The sequence below is a fragment of the Tenrec ecaudatus genome, chromosome 12 (assembly GCF_050624435.1).
Source record: "Tenrec ecaudatus isolate mTenEca1 chromosome 12, mTenEca1.hap1, whole genome shotgun sequence".
Classification (NCBI taxonomy): Eukaryota; Metazoa; Chordata; class Mammalia; order Afrosoricida; family Tenrecidae; genus Tenrec; species Tenrec ecaudatus.
In genome coordinates this window covers 135,993,999-136,013,766 of record NC_134541.1, presented here as the reverse complement: position 1 = coordinate 136,013,766, position 19,768 = coordinate 135,993,999, and the positions used below count along the sequence as shown (strand labels likewise).

General features: G+C 43.4%; 1 protein-coding gene across 1 annotated transcript in view; it reads left to right on the top strand.

Moving 5' to 3' along the window:
- VKORC1L1 (vitamin K epoxide reductase complex subunit 1 like 1) overlaps positions 1 to 19,768 on the top strand; it is a 58,620-nt gene that overhangs the window by 32,172 nt on the left and 6,680 nt on the right. Inside the window, exon 2 of the mRNA XM_075565020.1 lies at positions 17,960 to 18,069. Coding sequence (XP_075421135.1) covers positions 17,960 to 18,069 — 110 coding nt within the window. The remainder of the gene's footprint in view (positions 1 to 17,959; positions 18,070 to 19,768) is intronic.

Below are 19,768 nucleotides of genomic sequence, written 5' to 3'. Positions count from 1 at the left end.
TGCGTTGGTTTCCTAGGGTGGCCAGTGATAGCCAAATAGTTTGTATTGTGATGAATCCATGGACAGAAACATGCCGAAACTATTCTTCATGATTCCAGAGGCCTTTTGGCATGACTTCAGTAACTTTAATAGCGTCCATATGGCTTGGCTTGACCAGAGGCTCCAGGTCTATCTTGCCTATTTCCTGCCCCCTACCTGGAACCAAAGGACTCCTGATAGCATAGTGGTTACATGTTGGGCTGCTAACCCCAAGGTCAGCAGTTCATAACCACCAGCCACTCTGAGGGAGAGAGTTGAGGCTTTCTACTTACATAAAGACTTATAGTCTGTGGGTAGAGTGCCAATAAAACTATTAAAAAGAAAAGGAAAAAGAAAGACTTAAAGTCTCAGAAACCCACGGGGAGAATTTACTAGCTTTGGAGAATAAATAAGGGGATGCCGGTGAGGTTTGCCCTGACTCGATACTGGCTGTGCATGTTGCTCTTAAAGCTGCTGTGCGTGAATATTGGAAGTGAAAGGATTCTTCTTCTTCTTTTTTTTTTTTAACATTTTATTAGGGACTCATACTGCTCTTATCATAATCCATACACATACATACATCAATTGTATAAAGCACACTTGCACATTCTTTGCCCTCATCATTTTCAAAGCAGTTGCTCTCCACTTAAGTCCTTTGTATCAAGCCCTCTTTTTTCCCTTCCCTCCCTGCTCCCCCCTCCCTCATGAGCCCTTGATAATTTATAGATTATTATTTTGTCATATCTTGCCCTATCCGGCGTCTCCCTTCACCCCCCTTTCTGTTGTCCATTCCCCAGGGAGGAGGTCACATGTAGATCCTTGTAATTGGTTCCCTCTTTCCAACCCACTCACCCTCTACCCTCCCAGTATCACCCCTCACACCCCTGGTCCTGAAGGTATCATCCACCCTGGATTCCCTGTGCCTCCAGCTCCCATCTGCACCAGTGTACAACCTCTGCTCTATACAGACTTGCAAGGTAGAATTTGGATCATGGTAGTTGGGGGGGAAGAAGAATTTAGGAACTGGAGGAAAGCTGTATTCTTCATCGGTGCTACGTCGCACCCTGACAGACTCATCTCCTCCTCTAGACCCCTCTGTGAGGGGATCTCCAGTGGCCGACAAATGGGCTTTGGGTCTCCACTCTACACTTCCCTCTTCATTCACTATGGTAAGATTTTTTTTTTTGATGATGCCTTATACCTGATCCCTTCGACACCTCGTGATCGCACAGACTGGTGTGCTTCTTCCATGTGGACTTTGTTGCTTCTGTGCTAGATGGCTGCTTGTTCACCTTCAAGCCTTTGAGACCCCAGACGCTGTATCTTTTGATAGCCGGGCACCAGGAAGATTCTTCTTCAAAAGCTAAACAAACCACTGGTTGTGGCCAGAAAAAGTTTAAGCCTCCAGTGTTTACACCCCTTTTTTTGTTCTTGGCAACTCTGATGGGTAACGACCATAGGCTTATTCGTCATTGATGGACTGATTGATTCATTTATCAAAGGTTACTTGGTGATGTCATCCAGTCTCCTGACTTTAAGTGCCATCATTTTTGTACTGACAGCTCCAAAATTTATATCTCCAGCTCAAACTGCACACTCAATTAGCCAGTTGCCTCGCTGACATCTCCACCTATTGGTTATGTGAAAAGAGACTTCAAACTTGATCTGCCCAAATGGAGTCCCTGGTTGTCTCCCAAACCTTCCTCATCACTATCTGTCCCAGCTTAGAAAACGTTGCTAGTGACATCCCCTTAAAGAAGGGTCGCAGGGAAGAAACAAGCCAGTCAGGGTGCAGTGAAGCAATGATGAAACATATAACTTTCCTCTAGTTCCTAAAGGCTTCCTCTCCCGTAACCCCCCACTATCAGGATCCCAATTCTACCTTACAAATCTAGCCAGACCAGAGGATGTACATTGGCACAGATAGGAACTGGAAACACAGGGAATCCAGGACAGATGATCCCTTCAGGACCAGTGCTGAGAGTGGTGATAGTGAGAAGGTGGAGGGAGGGTGGTGTGGAAAGGGGTAACCCATTACAACAATCAACATATAACCCCCTCCCTGGGGGATGGGCAATAGAAAAGCGGGTGAAGGGAGGCGTTGGACAGTGTAAGATATGACAAAATAATAATAATTTATAAATTATCAAGGGTTCATGAGGGAGGGGAGTGTGGGGAGGGAGGGGTGAAATGAGCTGATACCAAGAGCTCAAGTAGAAAGCAAATGTTTTGAGAATGATGATGGCAACAAATGTACTTGACACATTGGATGTATGTGTGGATTGTGATAAGTGTTGAAAGATCCCCCAATAAAATGATTAAATAATTATCACCTCAAAAAAAGGAAATGTTGCTGGGTCCCATTAGGTTGGTTCTGATTCATAGCAACCTAAGTCCCACACTGCCCTTCCTGTAGAAGTTGTTGTGTTTGAGCCCAGTGTTGTGATCTGTCTCATGGAGAGTCTTTTTTGTTGCCCCTTTACCAAGCGTCATGTCCTTTTCCAGGGATTGATCTCTCCTGATAACACATCCAAAGTACATGAGCAAAAGTCCCACCATCTTCATTTCTAAGAGACATTCTGGTTGTACTTCCTTCAAGACAGATTTGTTTGCTTTTCTTGCAGTCCGTAGTACTATCAATATCCTTTCCCAACAAATGCAGTAATTCAAGTGCATCAGTGTAGAAAAATAGCAACTCTTAATTTCCAGCTGTTCGGGTCGAAAACCTTGGTGTAGGAGTAGACTGTTTCTTCTGTCTCACGTTGGACAACCAATCTGTCAGCACTTCTTAGGGCCCCACCTTCAAAGACATTCTGGATTCAGCACGTCTTCCTTCTTGCACTGCTACCGTCTGGGTCCAAGCCACCATAACTCCTTGCTGAGTTTATTGAAGTAGCCTCTTTCTTAGCTGGACTCCTTTATCACCCCAGTCTATTTCCAACGCAGTGCCCTCAGGGATCCTTTGACCAGAGAAACATCAGTCAGCACTACTTGGTGGCTGCCCCAATCCTTTCTAAGTAAGAGCCAAAGTGCTGGTAGTGAGTGGCCTGAGGACCCTGTTCATCCTACCGCTGCCCTGACCTCACCGCTCTGACACTTTCTCTCCCCCTCCCCTGGTTTGTTTCCTTCACTGCATCCCCCCTGGCTTCTTGGTGAGTCTGACTGTAAATTTTAAGTGTAACATTAAATCCGTTATTTCCATCCTGGACTCACCATCCCCTATCCCAGCTGCACTTGCTTCTGCTTATCCTCATCTGACACACCATGTGTTTTATTTTATTTACACACACAAACACACACGCACTGTATATACTTGTGTATAAGCCGAGTTTTTCACATTTTTAATGTAAGTTTTGTGGTAAAGTTAGGTGCTTCGGCTGATAATCCGGTTGGCTTATACTCGAGTATATACGGTATATTTCTCTCCTTCCACTAGAACGCAAAACTCCCTGCTGTTTCCTGATACTGGACTTCGTTAACTGAGACTTAGAGTCTCTGCTCCCGTGAAGATTATAGTCTGGAAAGCACACCGGGGCAGCCCTGCCCTGCCCTGTATGGTCATTTATGAGTTGGAATTGACTAGAGTGGATTTTTTGGTTGGTTGCTTGCTTGTTTTCTTTCTGAAAGACTGCATTTTCCTAGAGGTCGAACACTTTAAAATATTTGCATAGTTCTGCTGCACTCTTGTTTCCTATTTCACCGACTGTCTTAGGAGTGGAGAAAAACTCCATTGATGATTCCATTTCTCCATGAAGTTTCTGAAGGCTACTCATAACGATTTGTTTCTTCTACTTTCAGAGTACATAAAATGTTCTTTTCTAACGTGCTGAGATTGGTGCATAGATTACTAATGTATAGATGGTTATGAATCCCCTCCAAAGACAATGTGAGCTGTATCCTACAGGTTCTCATAGAGTTTTTAGAAAGTGTTTTTATAGACCGTGCCCATGGCAAATATATTTACTAATGTATTTAGATTTAAAATGAACATCTTTTGATTTCTATTTATCCTACCAGTACAGTGTCATCTTTCTTTCTTGTCTTGATTTCTCTTGGCTTAATCAAACGTTTTATTCCACTTCTGTTGTCTTATCGATGATGCATTCGTTTGCTATCCTCTCCGCAGCCATTGTTGTTGTTGTTGTTAGGTGTTGTCTCGCGGGCTCCTTCTCCCAGCGACCGGGGAACCGGGGACGAAGGGATGGAACCCTGCCTAGCTCTGCCTCCTTGTGCTCCGTACTGTGGGAGCCCATTGTTGCAGCCGCTCCCTCCATCCAGCTTGTCGAAACTCCCCCTTTTCCGCAACCCTTTTATTTTGCTAGGCGTGATGTCCTTTTTTAGAGATTAGTCTCTTTTCATAACATGTCCAAAATATGTGAGACAAAGAAAGGTGACCTTTTTTCTTTCTCTTGCTGCTTAAATTTTTAACTTTTTTGTGTGTTTTTTAAGAATTTTGCATATGTGGGGGACTTCAAAAGGTTCATGGAAAAATGGACAATTTTAGTATATAATGTTACCTTTCACCTTTCTGGTTAAATTTGCTATTTTGTTATTTTAGATGCTATTATAAGTGGAGTTATTTTCATAACTCCTTTCAGTTTGTTCATTGCTGGCATACAGAAACAATCTGAGTTTCTGGTGTTGATCGCATACTCTAAGTATTTATCAGTTCTAATAGCTGTCTCGTACATTCTTCAGGGCATTTCCAAATGCAGAGCCATGCATCTGCAAGCAGAGGTGGTCAACTTCTTCCTTCCAGATTTGGCTGTCTTTGCTCCTTTCTTGCCCAGTTGCCCTGGCTCGGACTTTGAGTTTAATGTCTAACAATAGTCATGAAAGTGGGCATCCTCCTCGTTACTGGTCTGAGGGGGAAAGCTTTCAAGGTCCCCATTACATATGTCAGCTGTGGAATTTGCATAAATGCTCTTAACACATTGAAGAAGTTCCCTTCTAGTTCAGATTTGTTGAGTGTTCTCATCAGGAAAGTCTGCTGGATTTGACAGATGTCTTTTCTGCAGCAAGTAAAATGATCACGGAGTTCTTTCCCTTCACTTTATTAATGGGGTGTTAGTACTTGGATTCATTTTATGTAAAATGCCTCTTGCATTTCTAGGATAATGAATACTTGGACATGACATATAATCCTTTCAATAGGCTGTTGGATTCAGTTTGCTAGTATTTTGTTGACGATTTTTGCATATATTCATGAGTTATATACACCTGTTGTTTTCTTGAGATGTCTTTATCTGACTTTGGTTATTAGGGTAATCTTGGCTTCAGAATGAAGAGGAAGTGTTCGCTCCTCTTCTTTGTGGAAGTTTGAAAAGGACTGGTGTTAGTTCTTTAAATGTTTGGTAGAATTCGCCAGTACACCCATCTGGTCCTAGACCAGTGGTTCTCAACCTTCCTAATGCCGTGACCCTTTAATACAGTTCCCCAACCATAAAATTATTTTTGTTGCTACTTCATAACTGCCATTTTGCTGCTGTTATGAATAGGGCAACACCTGTGAAAGGGTCATTCAACCCCCAAAGGGGTCATGATCCACAGGTTGAGAACCGCTGTCCTAGACTTTTCTTTGTTGTGAAGATCTTAATTGTTGATTCAGTCTTTTCACATGTCTATTCAGCTTTTTTATTTCTTTTTGAGTAAATTCAGGTACTTTGTGTGTTTCTAAGAATTTTCCCATTTCAAAAAAAAAAAGAATTTTCCCATTTCATCTGGGTCATCTACTTTGCAGACAAGTGAGTAAAAAAATATTTTCAAATAGCACATACATACAAAAAAACAAAAAAAACCCTACTTGGTTACCAATCTAAGAAAATATATGCAGTATCTGTGTGCTGGAAAATCATAAAACACTGATAAGAAAGAAAGCCTACATACATAAAGAGAATGTGTTCATGAATTAATTGAAAGACATGAATACCAGACATTAATTCTCCCTTGACTAATCTATGTAGTCAATGCAATTCCAATATAACAGTTAAAATTGTTAAGAAAAAAACTGATCGTGAAAAGCACGAGAAGTGAAAATGCCACAATGTATGAAACAGCAGAGTTGAGTTAGAATGAACTCTCATTTCAAGACATATTACAGCTTTAGTGATCAAAACAGGTAAGAGAAACACAGAGATCAATAAAATAGAACATGAAACTCAAAAATGAAGCCAACCGATGTTTCAGCAAAAGAGCAAAGTTAAATTCAATGGAGAAAGGACCATCTTTTCAGCAAAAAGGGGCTGGAGCAACGTCCCTATGCAAAGAGAGAAAGAGAGAGAGAGAATCTCGATCCATACCGCATGCTTTAAAAACAGTCCATAACACTAACGGAAATCGTTAAAGTGGACTTAGTCAAAACTTTTACTTTGTGAAAGGTGATGAAAAAATAAAAAAGAAAGGCAAAGACTGGGGGAAAAATAATTGCAAATTACACGTCAGACAAAGAACTCCAACCCATTTTTGTAAAGCAAGGATTGAAGCAAGCACTTGGCAGATGTACTTTGCAGATGGCATAAGCACAGGAAAAGCCGCTCATCAGGGAAATAAAAAACAAGAGCCAATGACACACTCAAGACACACCCACTAGAAGGGCACAAACCAGAGTACTGGTGAGGGTGGAAGCAACAGGCCCTCACACATGGGAAAGAGAGGCTGGCTTGTTCTTCAGAGGGTCAATGGTCACTTGCCAGAGGACCCAATGATCGGACCTTATTTATGCCAGAGAAACAAAAACTTCTGCTCATGTAAAAAATAATTTGAGTAAAAAAAGAAAAGAGGAGAAAAAAATGATTAGGGCAGGGACTGTACAGATGTGCTTTATACAATTGATGTATGTATATGTATGAACTGTGATAAGAATTGTATGAGCCCCTAATAAATTGTTAAAATTAAAAATAATAATAATAATTTGCAAATGTTTACAGTAGCTTTATTTAGAATTATCCCCAACTGGAAACCACTCAATTGCTCTCCAATAAATGAAGGGATAAACGAACCAGTACATGCCATGGACTATCACCCATCAATTACAAGGAAAAGCCTATTTTTATAGACAGCAACATGGATGCATCCCAGATACATTACGAGAATGAAATAAATCCAGTCCGCACGACCAGATACTGTAAAATTCCATCTGCATGACATTCTGGAAAAGGCAAACCTCCAGGGAAGGAGTGAGATAAGGAAGGAGGGATGGGGAGGCATGGTTACAAAGGGAAGCTGTTGACGGTGGGAGTGACACATGACTGTACCCATATGTCTAAACTCATCTGAAAGTAAAGGGCACGGGGGTGCAGAGTGATTTATAGAGTTGGGTGTGGCGATGTCAACATTAGATGTGACTACAGGTGAGCGATTAGGTCTGCTGTTGCGGTTACTCTGTATTTTGAGTGCCTTCCCTCATCCTCGGCCAGTACGCTGACAGGATGCATGAGTTCAGTGGCTAAGGAGCTAGGTTGCTCACCACAAGGTCGGCACTTCACAAGACCACCAGTCCCTATGAAGGGAGAAAGGGGGCGCTTTCTACTCCTGGAAAGAGTTACAGTCTCTGAACCCCGCAGGGGAAGTTCTACTCTGTTCCATCAGGTTGCTATGTGTTGGGGTGCACTCAGTCGAATGGAGCTGAGTTTGAATTTTCAGAAGTCAGTGGCCAGGCCTCTCTATTCCTAGTCTGTTTTAGTCTGGAAGCTCTGCTGAAACCTGCCCACCATGGGTGACTCTGTGAGTGTTTTATATTCTGTTGGCAAAGCTTCCTGCATCACAGAAGCAGGCAAGGCACCACAGTCCCACCCTGGCAGATGGGTGGAGTAAGCACTTCAGTTCTCATAAGGACCCATGTCTCATAACTCTGGCTCAAGTCTCAAGTACCCCCATAACTGAAGGGGTACATCATACCTGGGCAGAAAATCTGACTGCCCATCTTGATCTCAGAAATGATCCCCACAGATCTCATTATGTTACCCGTCCCCCAATGTCACCCGTCACTGCCAGAAGATTCAGAGTGACTAAGCCAACCATCATCACGTGACTTACACTTGCTGTCCATTAAAATCTCATTTCTCATTCCTCTCTCTTCCCCAGCCATGCAGTTTTGTCCTCTGAAATGCCTTCTACCTGATCCATAACGTCTCTTTGCTTTTTGAAATAACTTTTTTCTGTCTTGCCTTTGCGCGTCCTCCGAGATTCTCTGGTCGCCCAGTTCAGTGGAGACGCGGGCTGGCCTCACATTCCTCAGGGAGGCAAAGTGCCTTCTTTGTTTCATTTCTTGCTGTCAGGATCTTGGTCTTCATCCCCCTTGCCAAGCCCCTTGCTCCTTGGAGGTGCATTTCCATATAAGTTACGCCCCCATCCCCTACCATCTTACACCTGCTTTCAAGGAAACTGTTAGTGCTGGGTTCTCCACCTTGCTCATTTGGCCAACTTCTACCATCGTTGGAGAGACTTCACCATCCACAAAGATGAATAACCCAACCGCGTCAATTACCCTCTTAGCCACTCTACCACAGACACTCATATACCCTGCCATGGTCAACACCCTTGTTGTCACCAGACATAGCAGATGAGAATAGGACACACGCAGTAACGGAAGAGAGAATAGTCAAGGGTAGTTCACTTTTCAATTCTTAGATTCAAGAGGTACGAAAGGACAGAGAGAGGGCTCTAGAAAGGTTGTGGGTGGAAAGTCTTGTGGATCCAGTGGAGGTACAGGTATCTCAGTGCTGGAGGTATCTCAGACAGTGCTGGCAGCTGTCTCCATGTGATTCCTTCAGCTCCAGGGCTCTTGTCAGCAAGCTATGTGACATTGTTTAAAGGTGACTAATGGAGATTGTAAAGAGCCCTGGTGACATGTGATAGGTTACTTGTCTTGTTACTAATCACTAGGTCAGTGGTTCAAAACCACCAATCATTATTTTGGAGAAAGATGCGACTTTCAACTCCTGTAAAGAGTTACAGTCTCAAAAACTAACCAGGCAGTTCTATCCTGCCCTATAGGGTCGCTATGAGTTAGCATCAACTTGGTGTAATGTAGTTTGGTTTTGGTTTGGGCTCATTTTAGTCCTCAAAGTGGCATCATTGCTTAGAGGTCTTGTGAAACATTTTCCCAGTGCAATATGTGATTTGATTTCTTTGCCTGCTGCTTCCATGAGTATTGGTTATGGATCCAAGCAAGATGAAGTACTTGACAACTTCAGTCTTTTCTCTGTTTATAATGAGTTGTGAGGGTTTTGGTTTTCTTTATATATGTTTTTATTGGGGGCTCTTAAAACAATCCGTATATATCAATTGTACCAAGCTCATTTGTACATATGTTGCTGTCATAATTTTCAAAACATTTTCTTTCTACTTGAGCCCTTGGTATCAGCTTCTCTTTTTTCTCTCCCTCCCTTCCCTACCATCCTACCCTTGTGAATCCTTGATAAATTATAAATTATTATTATCTTCAATCTTGCATCGTCCTCTGTCTCCCTTCACCCATGTTTCTGTTGTTCACTCCCCCCTCCCGCCCTAGCGAGGCGTGGGGGGGATTTTGGTTTTCTTGATATTGAGTTGCAATCCATATTGAAGTCCTTAATCTTCATCAGCAGGTGCACCTTCAAGCCACCTTGCCAGCTAGGTTGTGCTCACCTGTCTGTGCTAGGTTTTAAATGAGCCTCCTCCAACCTGATGGGACCCTCTTCGTCACATAGTCCTGCTTCGGGGACCATCTGCTCAGCACGCCGATTAAGTGTGGTGAAAAAACAACCTTTGTTCCCACCCATCCCAGTTGACACCACATGATATTCCCTTGTTTTGTTCCAACAACTGCCTCTTGGCCCACATATAGATCTTACGTGAGCACAAATGAACTGTTCTGGAATTCCCATTCTTCTCAACGTTATCCATAGTTTGTTATGATCCACACAGTTGAATACCTTTGGGTAGTCAAAACACGAGTAAACATTTTTCTGGTGGTCTTTCATTTCAGTTACGATTCATCTAATGTCTGTGCTTTCATGCAAGAGGACCTGACATCAGTGTAACCCCTTGTTCCGTGTCTTCTTCCGAATCCAGCTTGAATTTCTGCCGACGCCCTGTGCATGTACTGCTTCATCTGTTGTTGGATGATCTTCAGCAGGTTTATGTCCATGTGGAAATAAATGGTATTATTTTATAATCTGCATTCTTTTGGGTTACCTTTGATTGAATTGGGTACAAAGATGGATCTCTTGCAGTTAGTTGGCCATTTGTTTCTAAATTTCTTGACAGACAAGTGAGTGCTTCTAGTTGAAACATTTTGATCGGTATTCCATGAATTCCTAGAGTCATGTCTTCAGTGCAGCTTGGACTTTTTCATTTAGTACCATCAGTTCTTGATCGTATGCTGCTACTTGAAATGGTTTAGAATTTTGACCAGTTTTCTTGGTGACTATTCCTTCCATTGTCTTTTTTTAGTAAGTACTTTATTGGGGGCTTTTACATCTCTTTTCACAATCCAGACATTCATCCATTGTGTCAAGCACATTTGCATGTATGCTGCCATCATCATTTTCAAAGCATTTTCTTTCTACTAGAGCCCTTGACTTCAGCTCCTCACTTCCCCCTCCCCCTCACGCCATCCCTTGATAAGTTACAGATTATTATTTTTCATATCTTACATCGTCCTTTGTCACCCTTCACCCACTTTTCCATTGTTCATCCCCCTGGGAGGGGTTTATATGTTGATCCTTGTGATTAAGCCCCCTTTCTCACTACACCTTCCCCTAATCCTCCTGGTGTCTCTATTTTCATTGTTGACCCTTCCATCATCTTTTGATGCTTCCTGCATCATTCCATATTTTTCCCATAGAATCTTTTTTTAAAAAATAAGGCTATTATTTCCTTTATTCCAAAAATAAATATTTCACTTTTGAAGTCGACATATTTCAAATCACATAAAGCACAGAGAAGAAATACAGTCCTTTTGGAAATTGTGCACACATGTAGGAAGGGTCATGGTCAAAACAATGGGGAAGGGGGCGCATGGATTCCACCGACTCGTGACCCCGAGACATCTCCTCTTGCCAGGGCGGGGCTACAGACCAATTTCCCATGAGAAGACACCCAAAACTGCTCTGAACGCGGAAAGGCACATGGAGTGGACCCTAAGGTGTATGGCACGTTCACTGATAAAACGAAAGGTGGAGAAACTTCCATCAAGTCAAAGACCAGAGAAGACAGGGAGCTCCTGCTGGGAGCATGGCTTCTTGGAAACCCCTGAATATGAGAGCCATTTGCTTGCGCTTGCTTACCCCCCTCCCTCGCGTCTCTCCCTACAGGCGAGCCCTCTCCCTGTAGGGACTCACTCGGTAGTGGTGGTGGTGGGGCACAAACACCACGCTCAGCAGCACGACCACGGCCCTCATGGGCAGATCGTGCTGATCTGCTGGGCCTCCTGCATGGCCTGCTTCCGCTCCTTCTTGTGCTTGGACGGCTCCTTCTTGGGCTTCCCTTTGAGCTGCTGCATCTTGTCTTGGGGGAGACGCTAGGACAGTGGGCCCAGAGGAGTTCTGAGGAACAGGCCACAGGGCTCTAGCTGGAACTTCCTTTTCTTCAACCAAGATAGCAGCCACTTTAGTCGTTTTAAGGAAGCTGGTCACTGGTCAAGGTGCCTTGAGAGTCCCACAGTCTCTGAAGGACAGATGTCTTCAGGACTCAGAGCGAGAGCTTCAGCGTCCTCTGTAAATCAAGAGCGGGACAGCGGTGCCACCACTGCTGCTTCTCCAGCGGACTCAGAACCGTCCCTCGCCCACACTGTAGCTCGAGGCTTACATTTTTCCTTCCGTTCTTTTAGCTTGAAATATGCTGCATGTGTTCTTACTTTCTGGGGCCCTAGATGTAGGTGCTTGCACATTTCATTATAATATTTTGTCATCTTGAAATTTTCTGTTCAGCTGTGTCACTTAGCTACTCTACAATCGAGAGCAAGTTTCAGAATCTTCTGGCGTCCACTTTATCTTTCTTACCTTTCTTTTTAACGGCTTATGTCATCCCACAGCTCGTCAAGTCTTCTGTCATTAATGTTCAGGGCATCAATTCTGTTCTTAAGATATTATAGAAATTCAGGTGGATGAATGTATTCAAGGTTGTGTTTTGGATGTTGTGGACTTGTTTTAATTTTCTTCTGTTTCAGTGTGTACTTAAATACGAATGACGGTCCGCCCTTAGGCTCATTTTTGGCTGCTGATATTAAGCTTCTTCATCCTTTCTTCTCACAAATGTAGTCAGTTTGATTTCTATCTATTTTGTCAGGTGAAGTCCATGTGTATAGCCACCATTTATGTTGTTGAAGTAAAGTATTTACATTGAAGAAATCTTTGGTCCTGGAAAGTTATGTGATAAGCTAAGTGATCAGTGGTGGAAACGACATTTACACACATTATTTCAGAAGTAGCAGAGATACATAGAGAAAAGCATTAAAAGACATCAAAGTGGTTTCCTCTGGGTATCAGAACTGAACTGCCCCTGGGGAGATGTGGAGTTAGCAACAACTGCATTTTGTTTGATCAGGCATTTAAGCTTCATTTTTAAGCCTATCTATGCGTGTATTCCCTTGATAAAATAGTGTATTCATTTCTTGGGTGACTGCATTGTTTTCAGGGAAAGTTTTTATATGGGCCTGTGTGAGTAATTAGGCATAGACCAGTGCACTGGGTTGATAAAAATTCTGCTCACCCAGGATAATTTTGGCAGTGTGCCCAGTGATTCCCAGAGGCAGAGATTTAAATGTGAATTTCTACTGGGAACGAGCAAAGCTGAGAAGTAGACTCCCTGTCTTCATCTTGCCCCCCGGCAGTCTCTGCTGCACCAGTACAGGAGAATGTTCACAAAGAAGCTCAGATCACTTCCTGTTTAAAAGCCACGGGCTGTATGCCCATTGCAATTAGATTAAAATCCAGGCTTTTGATCGTGGCCTGCAAACAAGACCCCAAATGATGTCAGTGATTGGACTTGAGCCGCATTCTCCCATCACCAGACTCGCCATCTTGACCCATGTGGTTATATCACTATCCTGTAACCCACTCTGCCCCTTGACCATCTCATCTGTGCTTTAGGTGAACTGCCATTGGTTTGAACTCAGACAGATACCACTTGGTAAGCGTGCAGTGCTCAAAGTAAACATGATTACTTGGGTGATGCTGTTGTCTGATTAATGATGGCTTCATGGGATAGTTTGGATTCAGGGTTTAAAGGTTATTTCTTGGCAATTGTTTCAGGGGTCCCCCAAGTTTCAATGGGTCCAGTAAGTTTAGTTACTATAGGGCTTTGAAGTTCGGTTTCCTGATAATCTTCCTTTTGTTCAGGTTTTGTCTACTGGATTGTTGATGAAAACATTTAGCAGTGGTCGCTGGACCTATCCTGTTCTGGACTTGTGGCATTGAAGTGCTAGTTCACAGAGGCAATCAAACCCCCAGCTCATTCCTTTCTCTCATCCCTGGTTCTTCTTTTTCCTCTGCTGTTCCTAGTGAATAAAAACCAGTTGTTGTGTCTCGGGTGGCTGCTTGCAACTTTTTAAACTTCCCAAGCGCTTCTCACCAACCCAGGAGGTAGAACAGAGCTGAAAACAACTTGAGACCAAATGAAGCAAGGACCCTAACTAAGCCATCAAATCAAGAAAACGAACCCCAGGAAGTGTTTAGTTAACGTCCAGTACCATGCACACAAGGAATCTGGGATAGCGCAGTGGTTTTGCACTTGACATTAAACCGAAAAGCTGGCCGTTTGAATCCACCAGGCCCACTGAGGGAGACCGAGATGGTCATCTGCTTCTCTGAAGATGACAGCCCTGGAACCCTCTGGGGCAGTGATACTCTGACTTCCAGAGGGGCTGCGAGCCAGAATCCACTGAGAGCAAACAGGTGTGATTCGGTTTTAAAGTAGTCAATTGGACATCCCCTGTCAGAAGGGCCACAAGGAAGAGACAAGCCAGTCAGGGTGTAGTATAGCACTGACAAAACACACAACTTTCCTCTAGTTCTTTAAGGCTACCTCCCTCCCACCGCCATCATGACCCCAACTCTACCTTACAAATCCAGCTAGACCAGAGCTTGGGTACTGGTACAGATAAGGGCTTTAATCCAGGACAGATGAACCCCTCAGGACCAATAATGGGAGTAGTGACACTAGGAGGAAGTGGGGGGTGGGAGGGGGAACCGATCACAGCAGTCGGTGTAAGACATGAAAAGAAAAATTATCAAGGGTTAATGGGGGAGGGAGGAGGAAAATGAGGGCCTGATACTAAGGGCTCAAGTAGAAAAAAATGTTTTGAAAAAGATGATGGCAACATTTGTACAGATGTGCTTGGCACAATGGATACATGTTTGGATTGTGCTAAGAGCTATAAAAGCCCCCAATTAAAAAAAAAGTAGCATTACAGGCACCACCCATTCCCCCTTTTTTGGACTGTTGGTATAGTTGTACAATTCTTTTAAAAATTGATCCTTAGTACCAGATTCTCCATCACGATAGAAATAGTTAATTGCTTCCCAAAGAATGCCCATCCAACAATTTGTGACCATTGGTCTGTCTGTAGAAGGTGGTGCTGTTAGGCACTATCACCTCAAGTCTGGCTCTTTGGGACCCTGTGTGCCACAGAAAGAAGCACCACCTGGTCCTGTGCCAGCTTCTCAATCATTGCTGTGTTTGTGCCCTTTGTTGCAGTCAATCCATCTCACTGACGGGCTTCCTCTTTCTTTTTGCTGACCTAATTACTGCCCTCAATTAGGTGTAAGACTATAAAATATTTGTCCATCTATGTCTGAGTTATTTCACCCAGTAGAATCTCCTGAGGTTCATCCTTGTTGTGTATATCAGGATTTCATTCTTCTTCAGGACTGAGTAGTACTCCACTGTGCATTCAGTTATGTGGCCCTCTGTTGATGCACTCTGCGGTGAAGACCGGTGAACACATGCCTGGTAGTGCCATTGCTTTTAGGTCCGTAGGCTCTAAACCTGAGTGGAGTCGCGGAGGCATGTAATCTCTCCCCTTTCTAAATGCTTGGATCAGTGGCCATGCTGCTTTCCACCAGGGCGGTGCCATTGCACTTCCACAGCAGTTGATGCAGGTTCCAGTCGCCTCACATTCTCACAAGTGCTTGTTCTTTTCTGAGGTGGAACCTCCTGGTGCTTTAGATTTGCATCCATCCAGTGGTTGGACCACTTGAATGTCTCCATTGGTGAAGTGTCGGACTTGTGATTCTTGATGGAACTGGCTGCTTCTCATCACTGAGGCCTCAACTGCTGAGAAGGGCATTCAACAACACAACAACACCTCCCTAGAGTGGCCCCCTCACGTTCTGTTCTCTGAGCAAGGGCTTCAAACCAGGACTATTGGTGTCATCTGGAATGTTGTTTTGTTTTCTTTGGGGAAATGAAGACTCCTAGTTCCTACTGGACACATTCTTGAAATTTCCAGCAGCTCAGATCTAGAGAACACCTGTACTGACTCCCCTTTTCCCATCTATCTTCTAAGTAACTTGTCCATTTTTCTGAAGGATACATAATCTGTACTAAAAACTCACTGTTACCTAATTGATTCTAACTCACAGTGACCCTATAGGACAGAGTAGAATTGCCCCTATGGATTTCTGAGACTATAAATCTTTACAGGAGTAGAAAGCCTCATTTTTTTTTCTCCCATAGAACTGCTGGTCATTTTGAACTGCTGACCTTGTGGTTAGCAGCCCAATATATAATTCACTATGTATACATAATTATTTAAGGTGCCCTGGTGGTGCTGCTGTGGAGCCCTGGTGGCATAGTAGTTACAAGTTGGGCTGCTAACCACAAGGTCAACAGTTCAAACCCACCAGTAGCTCAGTGGAAGAAAAATGAAACTTTGTACTCTTGTAAAGGTTTACAGCTACTGAAACCCACAGGGGCAATTCTACTCATCCTATAGGGTCACTATGAGTCAGCATCAACTCTACGGCAGTGGGTTTGGTTTGGTTTGGTGGTGCTGCAAAGCACACATTGCACTGCTAACCACAGAGCCAGCCGTTCAAACCCACCAGTCACTGCATTGGAAAACGATGAGGCTCTCTTCTCATAAAGATTTACCATCTCTGGAGCCCTATACTATGAGTTAGAATTGACTCAATGGCAGTAGGTTTGGTGTTGCTGTGGGTTCGGTGTAGGATTGCTAAGCACAAGGTTGGTTGTTTGAACCCACCAGCTGTTCTATGGGGGAAAGGTGAGTCTGTCTGCTCCCATAAAGATAGAGTCTCAGAAACCCTCTAGAGGGTTGCCATGAGTTGAAATCCACTGGATGACCGTACATGCTTACTGCTTCTCTCCTCGAAGTGGATTCTTGGCTCTTAAGGGCAGCGCCTGGTTGGCCTGCTTACTCCTGTGTACCTGGTCCCTAATTACTAACCTAATAGCTGTGCCTAGTGGGCACTCAGTAAGTGGTTAGGGGTGAAAGAAAGAATAAACAGAGAGACTGTGACCCGGTGTTCCTGAAAATGTGTGATTCTGTGCAGGGAAAGACTTGCACTGGTGAGCTCGTAAAATCGGAGCCCTCTCTAGCTCCCCAAATGGATTTGTAAAGCTTTCCCTCCTGGTCTGGGTAGCTCTGATGGCTGTGTGAGGGATGGGGTCTCCCTTCTCCTTGCCTTCAGGCAGTCTTCTTTGGAACCGGAGTTAACAGCTGCAGTGGAGTCCTGCTCTGCTGGTGGCTCCAGAACTGGTGGACTTCCTTTGCGTCCAGGAAGACCCTGGAGATGCTATAGGATGGGTTCCAGGCCTCCCAAAAAGCAAATAGTGCAGTCAGGGCAGATACATGTCTGGGTTTCCCAGTGCACAGAAGTATTGTTGACACTAGACTGCAGTCTGTGAGGTGTGCCAAAGTTGGAACCATGGTGAGAGGGACCAAACCAGGGACTGGAGACACAACGTGAGCCCAGGCTGTTGGCAGAATGGCACCGGTCCACTTGATTGACACAGGACAGCCACAGACCTTCCGTTTGTAAAAATCAAAACACACAGTATTTGAAAAATAATAAAATAAAGTGAAGCATAGTGAAACCAAATGGCTGTGTCTAAAAAATACCCTCCTTCAGAGTGAAAATGATCTTCCAAGGGCTTTGTCCCCCCAACCCCAAAGTCAGGTTAAGTTTGGTGTTTGTACAGTTTCCTTGAATTAGAATTTAATAGTACTTTTTTAAAAGATAAGAAAATACGATCTTAAGAATGTTTTAAAACATTTTTTAAAGAATGTTTAAATTAACTTTAAAATTTGAACTTCCACCTCTAATAAAAAGTCCTATGCAGATATGCTTCTAGAAGAGACATACAGTTTCTGATGTTGCACTTCCTCCTAAAAGACACCTTTTGGATTGCACCCTGAAGAACTGTACCAGGAAGCAGGCTTCCGGCTACACTGGATGCAGAAGGATAGTGCAATCTCAAGCTTCTAACCAGGAGCAACCTCTCCACCCCCTGTCTGCTCCCTGCCCCCCAAGCAGGAGGCGTGGGCCATGCCTGAAGACATTTTGAGGGTTGAGGGTTATCTGTGGCATCTAGACAGTAGTGGCCAGGGGCTGCCAAGCACACATAGTGCACAAAAAGTTACCTGACCCAAAGTGTCAGCGGGGTCACCCCTGAGAAGTCCTGCCCTAAACTGAGGACCCTTCTGCCCTACTTTGGGCAGGGGTCCTAGAGAGAGTGGCCCTTTAGACATTCAAATGGGTGTATTGGCAGCTAGGGACATGAAAGTTAGGACATTACTTTTCATCAGATGCAAGATCCAACTCTAATGGCGGCCTATGCCCCCATTCGGGGAAGATCACGCCTTAAAGAAAGAGCATGTCAAACATTTGACAACTCAGTTGATTTAAAATTGTGGACCATTTTCTGATAATTTTACATTCTTAAAATTAGGGAGACTCAAATTTAGGGTTACTGGTTTTCCTTATTTTTACAGATGGGGTCGAGGATTTGGTCTTTTGGGTTCCATTTTTGGAAAAGATGGTGTATTAAACCAGCCAAACAGTGTCTTTGGACTTATATTTTATATACTACAATTATTACTTGGTAAGTATTTATGCAGCACGATAAAAATAAAATTTTGCTTTGTTTATATTCTATTTAGTGCTTTGTGTTTTTGCCCTGAAGTGTCTTTACATGAACCAGGGAACCACATTTCTGTGTGGTGACAGCTGGGATCCCTGAGACTCTGATGGGGTCATGCCTTGCTCCAGGTGTGCTGGAGTCTGATCAAGGCAAGCAGCATTCCACAGGACCCAGAAAAACCACTCCCGTGTTCCAGGCAGTTGTGCCTAGTCTCTCCCCCGTCCCCAGCTTTCCCCCCACTCTTTGACAGACCCTGTAGCCATGTTTAAATACTGTGTGTTGAGATGGTGTTAGGGGACCTGGCAGTCCTAATCCCACCAACTTCACCCAGCCAGTGGTTCTGCTCTTTTTCTTTTTAAGAGGGATGGGTAGTGGGGGAGGAGACACAGTGTTCATATGTGTCTGTCCTCTGAAGAGTTATGTTACTGTGGACATCTTGACTTCACATTTCTTATGTTCTAAATAATGCTACAAAGTGGGCAGCTTTGTATAAAATCTACTCCCTCTTCAATTTTTTTTGCCACAAAGTACAAATGTAAGTGCACGACAGTGGGTAACTTTGTATAAAATCCATTCCTTCTTTAAAATTTTGCCACAAGGTAAAATTTTAAACTGGGAGGTTATTAGTCAACCCTGTTGATATTTTTTGTAGATCTTAATTGGGATCCAAATTGCTCCCACCCCATCAAGGCTGCCACTGTTGTTTCTTCTTTCCCTTTGGCTTTCTTACCTGCTCGTTCCTCTGCGGGCTCATTATTTTTCATTGTCTTGTGTTTGTTTTGCCTTTGATTGTCAAGTTTGTTACTGGGACCCTGGTAGCACATCTTCACATTTGTCACATTTTAATCTTTTTATTGTGAATTTTCTTTTTTCTCTTTTCCACTTCCCCCCTTTACATTTAATCTACCAGCTCGTCTGTCACTTGAAGGTGATTTGTTATGAAACCAATTGAAAACCTATGTTTTCTCAACACCCAGTTCCTTGAATAGATGTTTATCCTGCAGAAATACAAAGATATCTGCACAAACATAGGCAAGACAGTTTAAAACAGCGAGACATTGCAAGTAGCTTAACAGTAGGCAAAGGTTGAGTCAGTTGAGGTGCACACGCATTCAGGACACCCGGCAGCCCCGTGAGAAGGGAAGAGGACCTCTATCAAGACAAACTGTGACGTCATAGGGGTAGGGCCAGCACAGGTTCATCGACTTGCATACAAATGCACAGAGAAGGGTCTGGTTGTTACCAAGGGTGGGGAGTTGTTATGTGGGGAGGGAGAGTTTTACTTATAAATCTATATAAATTTGTTTTCTATGAACTTCAAAAGCAGAATTTAAAGCCCAAATATAAGGCAATCATTCACTTTTCCTCTCGAAGGAGCCTAAGAAAGCTTTTAAATGTGACTTTGGTGTTAGTGAATTGAAATAGTCACAATAGTTACTTACATTTTGATCTATAATATTTAGTTTGTTAATTTCTAACGATTTGTGCTTGCAGATTTAAGTCACATATCAGGTATTTTTTCCATTCACAGTCTAGGAAGCTTTGCCCTTCTCCAGAGACTTCACATGCATTTTTTTTTCTTTTTAAATCATTTTATTGGGGGCTTGTACAACTCTTACCATAGTACACATACATACATCCATTGTATCAAGTACATTTG